Below are 15,603 nucleotides of genomic sequence, written 5' to 3'. Positions count from 1 at the left end.
TTTTGGTTTTTGTGACATTATATGCTAGCTTGAAAAATGGGTGTCTGATTATTTCTGGCTGGATACTCTGCTGACATAATCTAATGTTTTGCTTTCGTTGTAAAGCCTTTTTGAAATCGGACAGTGTGGTTAGATTAACGAGAGTCTTGTCTTTAAAATGGTGTAAAATAGTCATATGTTTGAGAAATTGAAGTAATAGCATTTCTAAGGTATTTGAATATCGCGCCACGGGATTCCATTGGCTGTTGCCCAGAGAGGTTAAAGGGAAAGAATGAAAAGAAGCATTTGAGGTCCAGAGTTGGAATTGAAGGGATAAAATGTGACCGACTGGCTCAAACCAGGGGCAGCAGGTAGCCTAGTAGTTAGAGCGCTGGGCCAGTAACTGAAAGATTGCTGGATCGAATCCCCGAGCTGACAAGGTAAAAATCTGTGCTGAACAAGGCAGTTGACCCACTGTTCCAAGTGGGTTGTCATTGTAAATAAGAAATTCTTCTTAACTGACTTGCCTAGTTAACCTCTTGTCGTTCACCTAGGATAGGGGGCGCTACAGCGATTTTTGAAAAAAAATTGTGCCCATTTAAACGGCCTCCTACTCAAACTCAGAAGCTAGGATATGCATATAATTAATACTTGTGGATAGAAAACACCCTAAAGTTTCTAAAACTGTTTGAATGGTGTCTGTGAGTATAACAGAACTCATATGGCAGTCAAAACCCCGAGACCGATCGTAACAGGAAGTGGAATTCTGAATTGCGGACTCAACTTCATCAGTTTGCCTGTAAATCACACAGTGAGCAATGGTTCATTGAGCACTTCCTATTGCTTCCACTAGATGTCCCCAGTCTTTACAAAGTGATTTGAGTCTTCTACTGTGAAAACTGAATGAATGAGACGCAGTGGAACGTGGTCACACGGAGAGGGCCATCACCATTATGACGCCGGCGCCCCTGGCCACCCTCCCCTTTCGAAACGTTTTGAAACACAATGCAATCGTCCCCCTTGAATCTTATTGGAGCTCTGGTTGAAAAAGGCCCTAAAGATTTATGTTATACAACGTTTGACATGTTTGAACGAACCTAAATAAAAAAAAAATGAATTTTTTCGAAAGTGGATTAACTTTTTCGAACGAAAATACATTTGTTGTGGACCTGGGATTCCTAGGAGTGCTTTCTGATGAAGATAATCAAAGGTAAGGGATTATTGACAATAGTATACAAGACTAGATTTGATATGCGATTGTTCCAAGATGGCGCTGACCTGTAACGGTAGCCTATTTTTCTGAGTATCGCATCCCCTTTTATTGCAAAGTGTGATTACCCAGTAAAGTTATTTTTAAATCTGGCATTACAGGTGCTTTCAAGAGATATTCATCTATAAATCTTAGAATGACAATATTACATTTTAAAAATGTTTTCGAATAGTAATTTAGTAAATTGTAGCGCTGTTTCACCGGATGCATTTGAGGGAAAATAGTTAGTCAACGTTACGCGCCGATGTAAAATGCTGTTTTTATATATAAATATGAACTTTATCGAAGAAAAGAATGCATGTATTGTGTAACATGATGTCCTAGGGGTGTCATCTGATGAAGATTGTCAAAGGTTAGTGCTGCATTTAGCTGTTTTTTGGTTATTTGTGATGCATGTGGTTGGTCTGAAAATGGCTATGTGGCTACTTTTACGATATACTCCTCTAACATAATCTAATGTTTTGCTTTTGCTGTAAAGCCTTTTTGAAATCGGACAACGTGGTTCGATTCAGGAGAGGTGTATCTATAAAACGATATAACATAGTCCTATATTTGAAAAAAAAAATATTGCATTTCGTTATGCTAATGTCGATAGGATTTTTCGCTGGATGTCCGAGCCCGACCAGGGGTTAAATTTAGAATGTGTTTTTTACTTTGTATAAAAGTAGAGACTCAGAGCTAGAAAATGCTATATCACACACTACAGTTGAGGAACAATGGGAAAGAAAAATGTATAACTTTGTAACCCCACGTTTTGAGAAAATGGCCCTTGAATGTGATACTGGAGAGCTCTTCTTTGCCTACATCCATTTAGCATCATTCACACCCTCTTAAGCCTTAGCCCCACCCATCTCTTTAAGGATTCACATGTGAGGTCATGTGCTAAACATAGTGAGTACAGTAGTGTACAAAACAACCAAAGATTATGACTAAATGCTGGTTTAAACTACATCTATCGACATGTCTGTAGACAGTTGTCGTAGTGACATCCTGAACATTCTATTGACATCTGACATCAAACTTGCCATAGTCGTTATGAAAAAGTATAAACACAAAAACGACAGGCTGCATGACATCAGCAGCCTGGTGGTCCAAAATATCATAACATCACAACATATCATAACACCAATAAGTCCATCTATTTCAAAATTAATTTAGTATATGTCAATCTAGTAAAACAGGCAACTAAAAGCAACTTTCTAAACAATGGTTTGGTTTGTTTCTAGCTTGTTAGCTAAGGTTAAGTTAGCTGGCTAGCCAGTTCAAATAATGACTGTATCATATAGCTGACAGCATCTTAACTTTAGCAAACTTGATTCATTATTACAGGAATATAAACTCACAACAAGATCATTATTTACAAGTTAATGGCGACCTAATTACAGAAAATAGGATGTGAGTGTGACAAAATAAAAGCAGGGCATTCTACTGGAGAATATTAAAACTTGGACACTGTCTCATATCCTATTTGACTTTGATGCAGGTCATATTGTTCTTCACATTACCGTCTCTGGTAAACACACACTATATCAAATCAAATTAAAGTTTATTTGTCACATGCACAGGATACAGAAAGTGTAAAGGGTACAGTGAAATGGTTACTTGCATAATGGAGTCTTTTGTTTAGATTTGTAGCTAGCTAGCTAAACAATTAACCATAATCCCAACTCATGTTACTACCCTGCAGGTAGCTAAAGCTAACCAACAAGGTTCAATGTTAGCTAGCTAGCTAACATTAGGCCATAAACTAGCAATGCAAATGGCTCTGAGTTACAAATAATATTCCTACACAGATCATACACGTAACGTTAGCAAGCGAGCCAGCTAGCTAGCTAACAGTATGCATTAACTTGCAATGAAAATGACTTTGTCAAAATTAGAAACTTATAATATCTGAAAATGTAGCTAGCTAGACTCTCTTACCCTTATACATGTATGAACGCTTCTCCCTCTCTGTCATGGATGCCATGGTTGCCCTTAGTTTGAAGATGTAATCCAGAGACAGGTGTTTTATACAACAGCCTTCTGTGTGTTCTCTTTTCGACTCCCTCTGCATATTTGCAATCAAATGGCAGAATTTCTCTCCTTAGCTATCATACTCTGCCTCCACCAGACATTCCACTGATTTCAAAACTTCATTAAGTAGAAAGCATTAGCAACACTTTTGCAGTTCTTCGTGATATCTTCAAAAAAAAAATGTGTTAGAAAGGATGATCTAGAAAGGATGATCTACACATACAGAGCCCTACATGACAGACCAATCAGAACTCATCTCTCGGCATGTCCAGCCCATCCATTATCTCAGCCAATCATGGCTAGCGGGAAGGTTCCTGTCTTCTTCCAAGGCTAAACCAACTAGGCTCGTAATTTAACAATTGTATTCGTATTTCCAGATGGCATACAAGTTTGTTATTAAGGTACATGAAAGTTCACATGTTCCAGAAAGCATTTCTGCCAAAAAAACACATTTTGATAAAAAATGTATGTTTACGTTGAAATGCATCTCTTGCCTAGTTTCCTGAACCAAGTCACAGATAGATCAACATAATTGTCACAGATGGTGCAGCAGTGCTTGTGTATAAAGTCACCAGCTGACAGACTCAGTCTGTAGTTTACCTGGTAATCAGATATATAACCTGATATTGCAGATGATGTAGTTTGTCCTGTTAAAGGAGGGCACAAGTAGTGTTATAAGCAGGCATAGTGTGACTCACCACAGTCTGTAGTTTACCAGGTCTCAGGTGGCTGAAGGGAAACACTATGACCAGGAACTTCTCCAGAGTCAGGTAGGTCAGCAGCAGAACTGATACCTGGAAGACAGCATTACAGTTACAAACATACACTTTGTCTGTCTCTGTCTCTTGACAGTCAGGTAGGTCAGCAACAAAACTGATATCTGTAACATACAATATTACCGTTACAAACACACACTCTCTCTCAGTGTCTCTCTCTCTTCCTAGTCAGATATATTAGAAACAGAACTGATACACCATTACAAGAGGTCAAGACAACTGATTCCTGTGGTAGAACAGTGGACTCTGTGGTAGAACAGTGGACTCTGTGGTAGAACAGTAGACTCTGTGGTAGAACAGTAGACTCTGTAGTAGAACAGTAGACTCTGTAGTAGAACAGTAGACTCTGTAGTAGAACAGTAGACTCTGTGGTAGAACAGTGGACTCTGTGGTAGAACAGTGGACTCTGTGGTAGAACAGTGGACTCTGTGGTAGAACAGTGGACTCTGTAGTAGAACAGTGGACTCTGTAGTAGAACAGTGGACTCTGTGGTAGAACAGTGGACTCTGTGGTAGAACAGTGGACTCTGTAGTAGAACAGTGGACTCTGTAGTAGAACAGTAGACTCTGTAGTAGAACAGTGGACTCTGTAGTAGAACAGTGTAGTAGAACAGTGGACTCTGTAGTAGAACAGTGGACTCTGTAGTAGAACAGTGTAGTAGAACAGTGGACTCTGTGGTAGAACAGTGGACTCTGTGGTAGAACAGTGGACTCTGTAGTAGAACAGTGGACTCTGTAGTAGAACAGTGGACTCTGTAGTAGAACAGTGTAGTAGAACAGTGGACTCTGTAGTAGAACAGTGGACTCTAGTAGAACAGTGGACTCTGTAGTAGAACAGTGGACTCTGTGGTAGAACAGTGGACTCTGTGGTAGAACAGTGGACTCTGTAGTAGAACAATGGACTCTGTAGTAGAACAGTGGACTCTGTAGTAGAACAGTGGACTCTGTAGTAGAACAGTGGACTCTGTAGTAGAACAGTGTAGTAGAACAGTGTAGTAGAACAGTGTAGTAGAACAGTGGACTCTGTAGTAGAACAGTGGATTCTGTAGTAGAACAGTGGACTCTGTAGTAGAACAGTGTAGTAGAACAGTGGACTCTGTAGTAGAACAGTGGACTCTGTAGTAGAACAGTGGACTCTGTAGCAGAACAGTGTCGTAGAACAGTGGACTCTGTAGTAGAACAGTGGACTCTGTAGTAGAACAGTGTAGTAGAACAGTGGACTCTGTAGTAGAACAGTGGACTCTGTGGTAGAACAGTGGACTCTGTAGTAGAACAGTGGACTCTGTGGTAGAACAGTGGACTCTGTGGTAGAACAGTGGACTCTGTGGTAGAACAGTGGACTCTGTAGTAGAACAGTGGACTCTGTAGTAGAACAGTGGACTCTGTAGTAGAACAGTGGACTCTGTGGTAGAACAGTGGACTCTGTGGTAGAACAGTGGACTCTGTGGTAGAACAGTGGACTCTGTGGTAGAACAGTGGACTCTGTAGTAGAACAGTGGACTCTGTAGTAGAACAGTGTAGTAGAACAGTGGACTCTGTAGTAGAACAGTGGACTCTGTAGTAGAACAGTGGACTCTGTAGCAGAACAGTGTCGTAGAACAGTGGACTCTGTAGTAGAACAGTGGACTCTGTAGTAGAACAGTGTAGTAGAACAGTGGACTCTGTAGTAGAACAGTGGACTCTGTAGTAGAACAGTGGACTCTGTGGTAGAACAGTGGACTCTGTAGTAGAACAGTGGACTCTGTGGTAGAACAGTGGACTCTGTGGTAGAACAGTGGACTCTGTAGTAGAACAGTGGACTCTGTAGTAGAACAGTGGACTCTGTAGTAGAACAGTGGACTCTGTGGTAGAACAGTGGACTCTGTGGTAGAACAGTGGACTCTGTGGTAGAACAGTGGACTCTGTGGTAGAACAGTGGACTCTGTAGTAGAACAGTGGACTCTGTGGTAGAACAGTGGACTCTGTGGTAGAACAGTGGACTCTGTGGTAGAACAGTGGACTCTGTGGTAGAACAGTGGACTCTGTAGTAGAACAGTGGACTCTGTAGTAGAACAGTGGACTCTGTAGTAGAACAGTGGACTCTGTAGTAGAACAGTGGACTCTGTAGTAGAACAGTGGACTGTCAGTCTGTTTCTACTTTCTTGCCGACTATGGAATTGCCCTGCCAAACAGACCGGGACCTAATGAGTGACAATGATTTGGCATGATGGCACAAACAGACTGGGACTACTAGAACATCGTGATCCTCCAGACTTCTTCAGGGGAAACAGCTTGGGCTGCCAGTTGGGCTGCGTCCCAACTGGCACACCACATTGCACCCTAAAGTAGTGCACTACATTGAGGGTAGGTTACCATTTGGAACACTCCCTCAGACATTTATTGGGAGAGGAAATATATTCAGGACATTGTGAGTTAGCCTGCAGACAGGACATGACGTTCTGGAAGAATCAGAATGAGAGCAGAGAAATATATTAAAACTTCAGTCCGGAAAATGTAATTTATGTATGTAAACTGACACCAATAACTATACTCATTGTACCTCTGAGGACTTTCTCTCCATCCACAGGTGTGTCTGTGTGTACGCGCGTGTTAATTCACCTCTGAGGAGAGCATAGCCAGGAATCCGATGGTTCGACATTCCACACTCTCCATCCACAGGAGAGCGTTACGATTGTACTCCCCTCGGAACTTCACGTCAAACACACCGACAAAGAACAGGTACACTCCCATCAGACAGTCTGCACCTGGGGAGAGCGAGAGAGAGAGAGAACTTTAATACATTCTCACTGACTGTACATATTTGTGATGGGTTCAAAGAGTTCAAGATTGTATCTGGGTAGTTTGTCTTGTGTTGCGAGAGAGACGGTGAGAGAGAGAGCTAGAAATTAAAAAGGAAATAATCTTAACAGAGAAAAATGTCCTCTTTTTTGCTACCTATATTCCCCCACTAGAATCCCCATACTTTAATGAAGACAGATTCTCCATCCTAAATGGTGAGGTCAATCATGTCTATGCCCAGGGACATGTACTAGTATATGGGGTTGGATTCTGGGTTAAACGTGACAGAATAAACTTGGTTAAGCTTTTATTACTCTGAGAATTAGAACCTAACAATGGTGACCTAAATGCCAGAACTGGACAATAACCTGACATTCTCAGCACACAGAGGGACAAGCACCTACCTGGAGGTGACAGCATTCCTTCCCAAATATACCCCCCTGGACACAACTACCACAAAACAACCAACAAAAAATGGGTCACAACTCCTGCAGCTCTGTCACATGCAGGGTCAGTACATAGTCAATGGTAGGCTTCGAGGGGACCCCTATGGTAGGTACACCTATAGCTCATCCCTTGGCAGTAGTTCTGTAGATTACTTTATCACCGACCTCAACCCAGAGTCTCTCAGAGCGTTCACAGTCAGCCCACTGACACCCTTTTCAGATCACAGCAAAATCACAGTCTACTTGAACAAAGCAATTCTCAGTCATGAGGCATCAAAGCCAAAGGAACTCAATACTGTTAAGAAATGCTATGAAGGAAAGTAGTTTAGAAAGCTACCCAAAAAAACTATTGGGCAACAATAAATCCAATCCTTTTAGAGAATTTCCTGGACATAATGGTTTCACTGCAATAGTGAAGGTGTAAACTTGCATGTAGAAAGCCTAAACGGTATATTTGACCTTTCAGCTTTCTTAACAAATCAAAAAATGTGAAGCAGACAACCTAAAAAATGTGTTACAACAATGACAAATGGTTAAAGGAAAAATACAAAACCCTAAGAAAGAAATTGAGCAACCTATCCAACCAAAAACAGAGACCCAGAAAACCTGAGTCTACACCATCACTATGGTGAATCACTAAAACAATACAGAAATACACTACGGAAAAAGAAGGACCAGCATGTCAGAGATCAGCTCAATGTAATTGAAGAATCGATAGAATCTAACCACTTCTGGGAAAATTGGAACACACTAAGCAAACAACCATACGAAGAGTTATCTATCCAAAACGGAGATGTGTGGATAAACCACTTCTCCAATCTTTTTGGATTTATAACAAAGAACAAACAGCAAAAACATTTACATGATCAAATACAACATCTTAGAATCAGAACCCACTGGATTCTCCAATTACATTGAACTACAGGACAAAATACAAACCCTCCAACCCCAAAAGGCCTGTGGTGTTGATGGTATCCTAAATTAAATTATAAAATATACAAACCACACATTTAAATTGGCTAAACTTTAACTCTTTAACATCATCCTCAGCTCTGGCATCTTCCCCAATATTTGGAACCAAGGACTGATCTCCCCAATACTGTGGGATATGCTTCAACAGCAACCTTGGGAAAATCCTCTGCATTATCATTAACAGCAAATTCCTATGTTTCCTCTGCGAAAACAACGTCCTGACCAAATGTCAAATTGGCTTTTTACCGAATTACCATACAAAAGACCACATATTTACCTTGCGCACTCTAATTGACAAACAAACAAACCAAAACAAAAATAAAGTCTTCTCCTGCTTTGCAGAACTCAATTTGGCATGAGGGTCTACTATATAAATTGATGGAGAGCGATGTTGGGGTAAAACATACAACATTATAAAATCCATGTACACAAACAACAAGTGTGCTGTTAAAACACACAGATTTCTTTCCTCAGGGTCATGCGGTGAGACAGGGATGCAGCTTGAGTCTACACCCCCTTGAACATTTTTCACATTTTGCTGCCTTAAAACGTAATTTTACCTGCAGATCTACACAACCTTCTCCACATTTTCAAAGTGAAAGAAAGTTATAGAACATTTTCCAACTTAAGGAAAAAACAAAACAAAAAACAAAGATGTCTTGATTACTGATGTCATCATACCTCTTTTTCACATGAATACTTGGTGAAAGCACCTTTGGCAGCCATTACAACTGTCAATCACTTGGAATAATATTCTACCAACTTTGCACAACTCTCAGGGCAACATATATCCATTGTTATCCATTATTTTGGTCAAAATTGCTCAAGCTTGTTAAATTTGGTTGGGAATCATTGATGGACAGCAATATTCAAACTTTGTCTCTGATTTTCAAACTAATTTAAGTCAGGACTGACACTAGACCCCTCAGGAACACTCAACAACTCATAGAAAGCCAGTTTGGTGTATCTTTTGCATTAGAATTTGTGTAATTGTCCCGTTGAAAAATAGAACTTTAGCTAAGGGTTAGGTTTTCAGAAGACTGAGGTGGGTTTAACTTTTTACCTGGGCTTTAATCAGTTCATATTTCTTCTGATCCTGACAAACTCCCCAGTCTCTGCCGATGACATGCATACACAACATGATGCTGCCACCACAATACTTGAAAATAGAGATGGTTTCACTTTGTGTTGTATTGGATTTGACGTAACTCTGTTGTTTTTAATTTAGGCCAAAAAGTTAATTTATTTTCCGTATTATCTAGCAGTATGTCATACAGGCCAGTAATATGGAGTGAAAGCAATGTTGTTGAGCCCTTTGTATTTTCAAGTATTGTGGTGGCAGCATCATGTTATGGGTATGCCTGTCACCAGCAGGGACTGGGGACTTTGTTAGGATCAAAATAATATGAAAGGAGCAAAGTCCAGGTAAAAATTTAAATGAAAACCCACCTCAGTCTTCTGAAAACCTAATCCTGGGATAGGGTTTTATTTTTCTGCGGGACAATTACACATTTTTATGCAAAGACACAACACAACCAAGTGATGTTGAATGTTCCTGAGTGGTCTAGTCTCAGTCGTGGCTTAAATCTACTTAAATAAAAACAGAGACAAGGTTTAAATATCGCTGTCCATTAAGATCCCCAACCAAATTTTCTGAAGCAATTTTGACAAAAACGATGGAAAGTATTGAGACCGCTTGACTTTTTCCACATTTTGTTACGTCACAGCCTTATTCAAAATGTATAAAATTATGTTTTCCTCATTAATCTACACACAATACCCCCACAATTACAAAGCCAAAACAGCTTTTCTGAAATTAATAGAAATTTATAAAAAATAACGCTACAAGCTTGGCACACTTGTATTTGGGGAGTTTCTCCCGTTCCTCTCTGCAGATCTTCTCAAGCTCTGCCAGGTTGGATGGTTGGAGCGTCGCTGCACAGCTTTTTTCAGTTCTCTCCAGAGATTTTCGATCGGGTTCAAGTCCAGGCTCTGGCTTGGCCACTCAAGGACATTCAGAGACTTGTCCCAAAGGTACTCCTCCTTGTCTTGGCTGTGTGCTTAGGGTTGTTGTCCTGTTGGAAGGTGAACTTTTGCCCCAGTCTGAGGTCCTGAGCGCTCTGGAGCAGGTTTTCATCAAGGAACTCTGTACTTTGCTCCGTTCATCTTTGCCTCGATCCTGACTAGTCTCCCAGTCCCTGCAGCTGAAAAACATCCATATAGCATGATGCTGCCACCACCATGCTTTACTGTAGGGATGGTGCCAGGTTTCCTCCAGACGTGACGCTTAGGATTCAGGCCAAAGCGATCAAGCTTGGTTTCATCAGACCAGAGAATCCTGTTTCTCATAGTCAGAGTCCATTAGGTACCTTTTGGCAATCTCCAAGCGGGCTGTCATGTGCTTTTTACTGAGGAGTGGCTTCAATCTGGCCACTCTACCATAAAGGCCTGATTGCCCTTTACCATAAAGGCCTGGTTTCCCATCTACACAGAGGAACTCTGGAGCTCTGTCAGAGTGACCTCCCTTACCAAGGCACCACTCCCCCGATTGCTCAGTTTGGCCGGGTGGCCAGCTCCAGGAAGAGTCCAAACTTCTTCCATTTAAGAATGAGGCCACTGTGTTCTTGGGCACCTTGAATGCTGCAGAAATGTTTTGGTACCCTTCCCCAGATCTGTGCCTCGACACAATCTTGTCTCAGATCTCTATGGACAATTCCTTCAACCTCATGGCTTGGTTTTTGCTCTGACATGCACTGTCAACTGTGGGACCTTATATAGACAGATCATGTCCAATCAATTGAATTTACGACAAGGTGGACTTCAATCAAGTTGTAGAAACATGTCATGGATGATCAATGTAAACAGGATGAACCTGAGCTCAATTTCAAGTCTCATAGCAAAGGGTCTAAATACTTTTGTAAATAAGGTATGTGTGTTTTTTATTATTAATAAAATAGCAACACATTTTTGCTTTGTCATTTTGGGGTATTGTGTGTAGATTGACGAGGAAAAAAACTATTGAATCCATTTTAGAATAAGCCTGTAATGTAACAAAATGTGGAAAAAGTGAAAGGGTCTGACTACTTTCCGAATGCACTGTATATCAATGATATACAGCAGCACCCAACCCCACCCTACTAGAATCTGAAGTCAAATGTCTACTGTTTGCTGACGATCTGGTGCTTCTGACGCCAACTAAGGAGGGCCTACAGCAGCACCTAGATCTTCTGCACAGATTCTGCCAGACCTGGGCCCTGACAGTAAATCTCAGTCGCATAAAAATAATGGTGTTCCAGCTGCCAGAACCACAAATACAAATTCCATCTAGACACCATTGCCTTAGAGCACATCAGCACCACAGGTCAGTTCCACAAAGCTGTAAATGATCTGAGAGACAAGGCAAGAAGGGCCTTCTACGCAATCAAAAGGAACATAAAATTCAACATCCCAATTAGGATCTGGCTAAAAATACTTTAATCAATTCTAGAACCCCTTTCCCTCTATGGTTGTGAGGTCTGGGGTCCACTCACCAACCAAAATGGGACAAACACCAAATTGAAACCCTGCATGCAGAATTTAGCAAAAACATATTCTGTGTACAACATTATACACCAAATAATGCATACAGAGCAGAACTACCTAAAAGCTAGCGATTCTCATACCTTCCATAACAAAGCCATCACCTACAGAGAGGTGAACCTGGAGAAGAGTCCCCCTCAGCAAGCTGGTCCTGGGGCTCTGTTCACAAACACAAACAGACCCCACAGAGCCCAGGACAGCAAAACAATTAGAACCAGCCAAATGATGAGAAAACAAAAAGATAACTACTGGACACATTGGATTTTTTAAACAGAGCAAACTGGAATGCTATTTGGCTCTAAACAGAGAGTACATATTGGCCAAATACCCGACCACTGTGAATGACCCAAAATTAAGAAAAGCTTTGACTATGTACAGACTCAGTGACCATAGCCCTTGCTATTGAGAGAAGTCGCTAAAGGCAGACCTGGCTCTCGAGGGAAGACTGGCTATATGCCCACAAAATGAGGTGGAAACCGAGCTGCACTTTATTTATGTTCCCTTTCATTCTTCAACTATTTGCTTATTGTTACAACACTGTACATAGACAATAATATGAAATGTCTCTATTCTTTAGAAACTTTTGTGTGTAATGTTTACTGTTAATTTCTGATTGGTTATTTTACTTTAGTTTATTGTCTATTTCAGTTGCATTGGCAATGTAAACATACACAATTTATTAGGTACACCACACCCTTCACAAAAATGGTTCGCTCCTATAGACAATGAGTCATGTGGCCGTGGCTTGCTATATAAAGCAGAGAGATGGGCATCAAGGCATTCAGTTACTGTTCAATTGAACGTTAGAACGGGCAAAACGAGTGACCTAAGCAACTTTGACCATGGTACGATCATCGGTGCCAGGCTCACCAGTTCCAGTATCTCCGTAACGGCTGGTCTCCTGGGCAACATAATATTTAGGGTTTACCGAGAACGGTGCAACAAACAAAAAGCATCCAGTCAGCGGCAGTCCTGTGGGCGAAAACAGCTTGTTGATGAGAGATGTCGAAGGAGAATAGCAAGAATCGTGCAAGCTAACATGCGGGCCACAAACAGTCAAATAACGGCGCAGTACAACAATGGTGTGCAGAATGGTCGGTCTTAGTCACAGATGGACTATTGTAGCAGACGACCTCACCGGGTTCCACTCCTATCAGCTAAAAACAACAAGAAGCTGCTCCAGTGGGTAGGTGATCACCAACACTGGACAATTGAGGAGTAGAAAAACATTGCCTAGTCTGATGAATCCCATTTCCTGTTACGTCATGCTAATGGCAGAGTCAGGATGTGGAGAAAGCAGCATGAGTCCATGGCCCCATCCTACCTGGTGTTAAACGGTACAGGCTGGTGGAGGTGGTGGAATGTAGTGGGGAATGTTTTCCTGGAACACGTTAGATCCCCTTGATACCAATTGAGCAACATTTCCATTCCAGAAGAACCGATACTAGACGGTGTAGCTGAGTATATGTTTCCCATGCCAATAAAGCACTTTGGATATCATTGAATTGAGAGAGGGTGACAGAAAGATAAATAGAGGTTGGATTAGCAGCCAGGTTGCTCTAAATCAACTTTGAAATTCAATATTCAAATAACAAATTTGAAATGGTTAATACTTTAACTTCTTTGGGGGGGGGGGCAATTTCATTTACTTTTAATACTTTCATATATTTCAAACCAAATACTTTTTGGTTTGAAGTAGTATTTTACTGGGTGACTTTCAAGTATGACAATTGAGTACTTTTTCCACCACTGGGCGTAAGCCACGGGCTCCGGGTCCATGGGCAGTTGTGTAGAGTAATGAAGTAGAAATACTTAAGTATTTTTTGGGGGTATCTGTACTTTACTATTTATATTTCTGTTAACTTTGACTTTTACTTCCTTACATGACATTTTTTTTTAAGTATACATTTCCTCCCATACATTTCCCGTGACACCTTCATTACTCGCTACAAAATCAAATCAATCTGAAGCTGGAAGAAAACAACAAATCATGTTGGAAAAAAGAATCAAGCAACATTGGCGAGTCGACACACTCATGGGTGAACTTGTTTTGCAAGGCAGTAAGTAGGTCAACGACATGCAGAGTTGATCCAATCCTCATCAGTTTGGGCAAATCCAAGGGTCCTAAAGTGTAAACCCCCCCAACCCCACCAAGAGCCTGCCACTTGCAAAACATTCATCCACTCAGCAGCACTTTGCCCAAGAGTGTCCAAAATTGTACAATCATGTCTGACATCGCTCTACCACCACCTCCTGACGAGGACGAACACCCTTGGCTGTATCCAAAATAAATGTTTTCTTTTCTCGGGAATGAAGGATTCATCCTACCGGATGAAATGTCTGTTATGTTTACCAATCTAACTAAACTGATATGAGCTAACATTTTAATCAGCTAACTTTAGTCTAGCCAAATACCTGTTCTCTAAACACGTGGTTATCTAGCCATTTTATTCCTTGTGTTATTTGATAAAGATGTTCTTACCTAGCTAATTACTGTAGACTTAAGTTATTGACGTAACCTACTAGCTAGTTCAATTAACATCGTTTTTTCCTCATTGTAATATTAAATGTTGGTCACAAACTCTCACTTTACTAATGTTGTTTAGAATTTTAAAATTAGGATCCTATACCTTAAGTATTTGGTGATGGTAGTTATCTAGCTAAGTAACTGTCTTTCTCTTTTCCTTTTTTTTATTATTTCAGAAAAGTAATGTACACCTTCTATTAAGAAGTATGGAGAACTTAAGGCAAACACTCTGAAGAGAAAATATACCCCACCATCAAGCAGAGCACATTACTGAAGACAGTGTCTCAAAAATCCATCGACAAAGCTGTGGTCAAGTATGTGGTCCAAGGGCTCCAACCGTTCGCTATTGAACAAGAACCGTTCAGAGAGTTTGTCCAGGATCTGCAGCCTAACTTAAAACATCTTATCAAGACCCAACTGCGCTCCAGGATTGATGAAGCCTCCAAGGAAATGAAGAAGGCGGTGACTGAGGCCATGAGAGGAGTTGACTACATCGCCACCACCACCGACTGCTGGTCTGGCAAGAAGACAGCCCACTGGATAGACCCTGACAGTTTCAACAGATGCTCTGCAGCCCTGGCCTGTAAACGGTTGAGAGGATCGCACACCTTTAATGTGTTGACAGGCACCCTAAATGACATCCATTCTGATTTTGAAATCCGAGTTAAGATTGTGAGATCAACAACAGACAACGGTTCTAACTTCTTGAAAGCTCTCCAAGTTTTTTGGAGAAGATGAAAACAACGAGACACTGGAAGCAGCAGGTGGTGAAGAAGCTCAGCCATGACAGAAAGATGGTGAAGAGAAACAATAGGAGAGTGAAGGAGTGGAGTTTGTTGATGTGGCAACGATCCTGAATGAAGATGATGGTTTTGAGTACCAGCTGATGCGCCTGGAATGCTCCAAGGTGGAACTCATGGTTCATGGCTGTAGAAAGACTCCTGAGGATCGTCAAAGACAAAGGAGAGGAGGCCGTCAGAGTTCTCTGCACAGACTTCGAGGTTCCAATGTAAGTAAGGATTATGTATTATTTTGTCATAATTTAAGGTCTTGAATGTTGTCTAAATATGTTGAAGTGTTTCCTGACCCTTTGCTTGGGGACGAATAACTGTTTCACATGTTGTAGCCATACTGTCACGCCCTGACCTGAGAGAGCCTTTTTTTACGTCTCTATTTAGGTTTGGTCAGGGTGTGATTTGGGTGGGCATTCTATGTCCTTTTTTCTATGCTTTGTATTTCTTTGTTTTGGCCTGGTATGGCT

At 41.1% G+C, this 15,603-nt stretch overlaps 1 protein-coding gene across 2 annotated transcripts in view; it reads right to left on the bottom strand.

The window, feature by feature from the left end:
• LOC106591039 (relaxin receptor 2) overlaps window positions 1–15,603 on the bottom strand; it is a 269,349-nt gene that overhangs the window by 43,404 nt on the left and 210,342 nt on the right. For both annotated transcript variants that reach the window (XM_045690183.1, XM_045690182.1), the window contains exons 16-17: window positions 6,639–6,784; window positions 3,964–4,059 (exon numbers count right to left, since the gene is read on the bottom strand). In XM_045690183.1, coding sequence (XP_045546139.1) covers window positions 3,964–4,059; window positions 6,639–6,784 — 242 coding nt within the window. The remainder of the gene's footprint in view (window positions 1–3,963; window positions 4,060–6,638; window positions 6,785–15,603) is intronic.

This window comes from Salmo salar, chromosome ssa11 (assembly GCF_905237065.1).
Source record: "Salmo salar chromosome ssa11, Ssal_v3.1, whole genome shotgun sequence".
In the NCBI taxonomy this organism is placed as follows: domain Eukaryota; kingdom Metazoa; phylum Chordata; class Actinopteri; order Salmoniformes; family Salmonidae; genus Salmo; species Salmo salar.
Note: the sequence above shows the minus strand (reverse complement) of the source record. Positions and strands in the feature narration are given on the sequence as shown.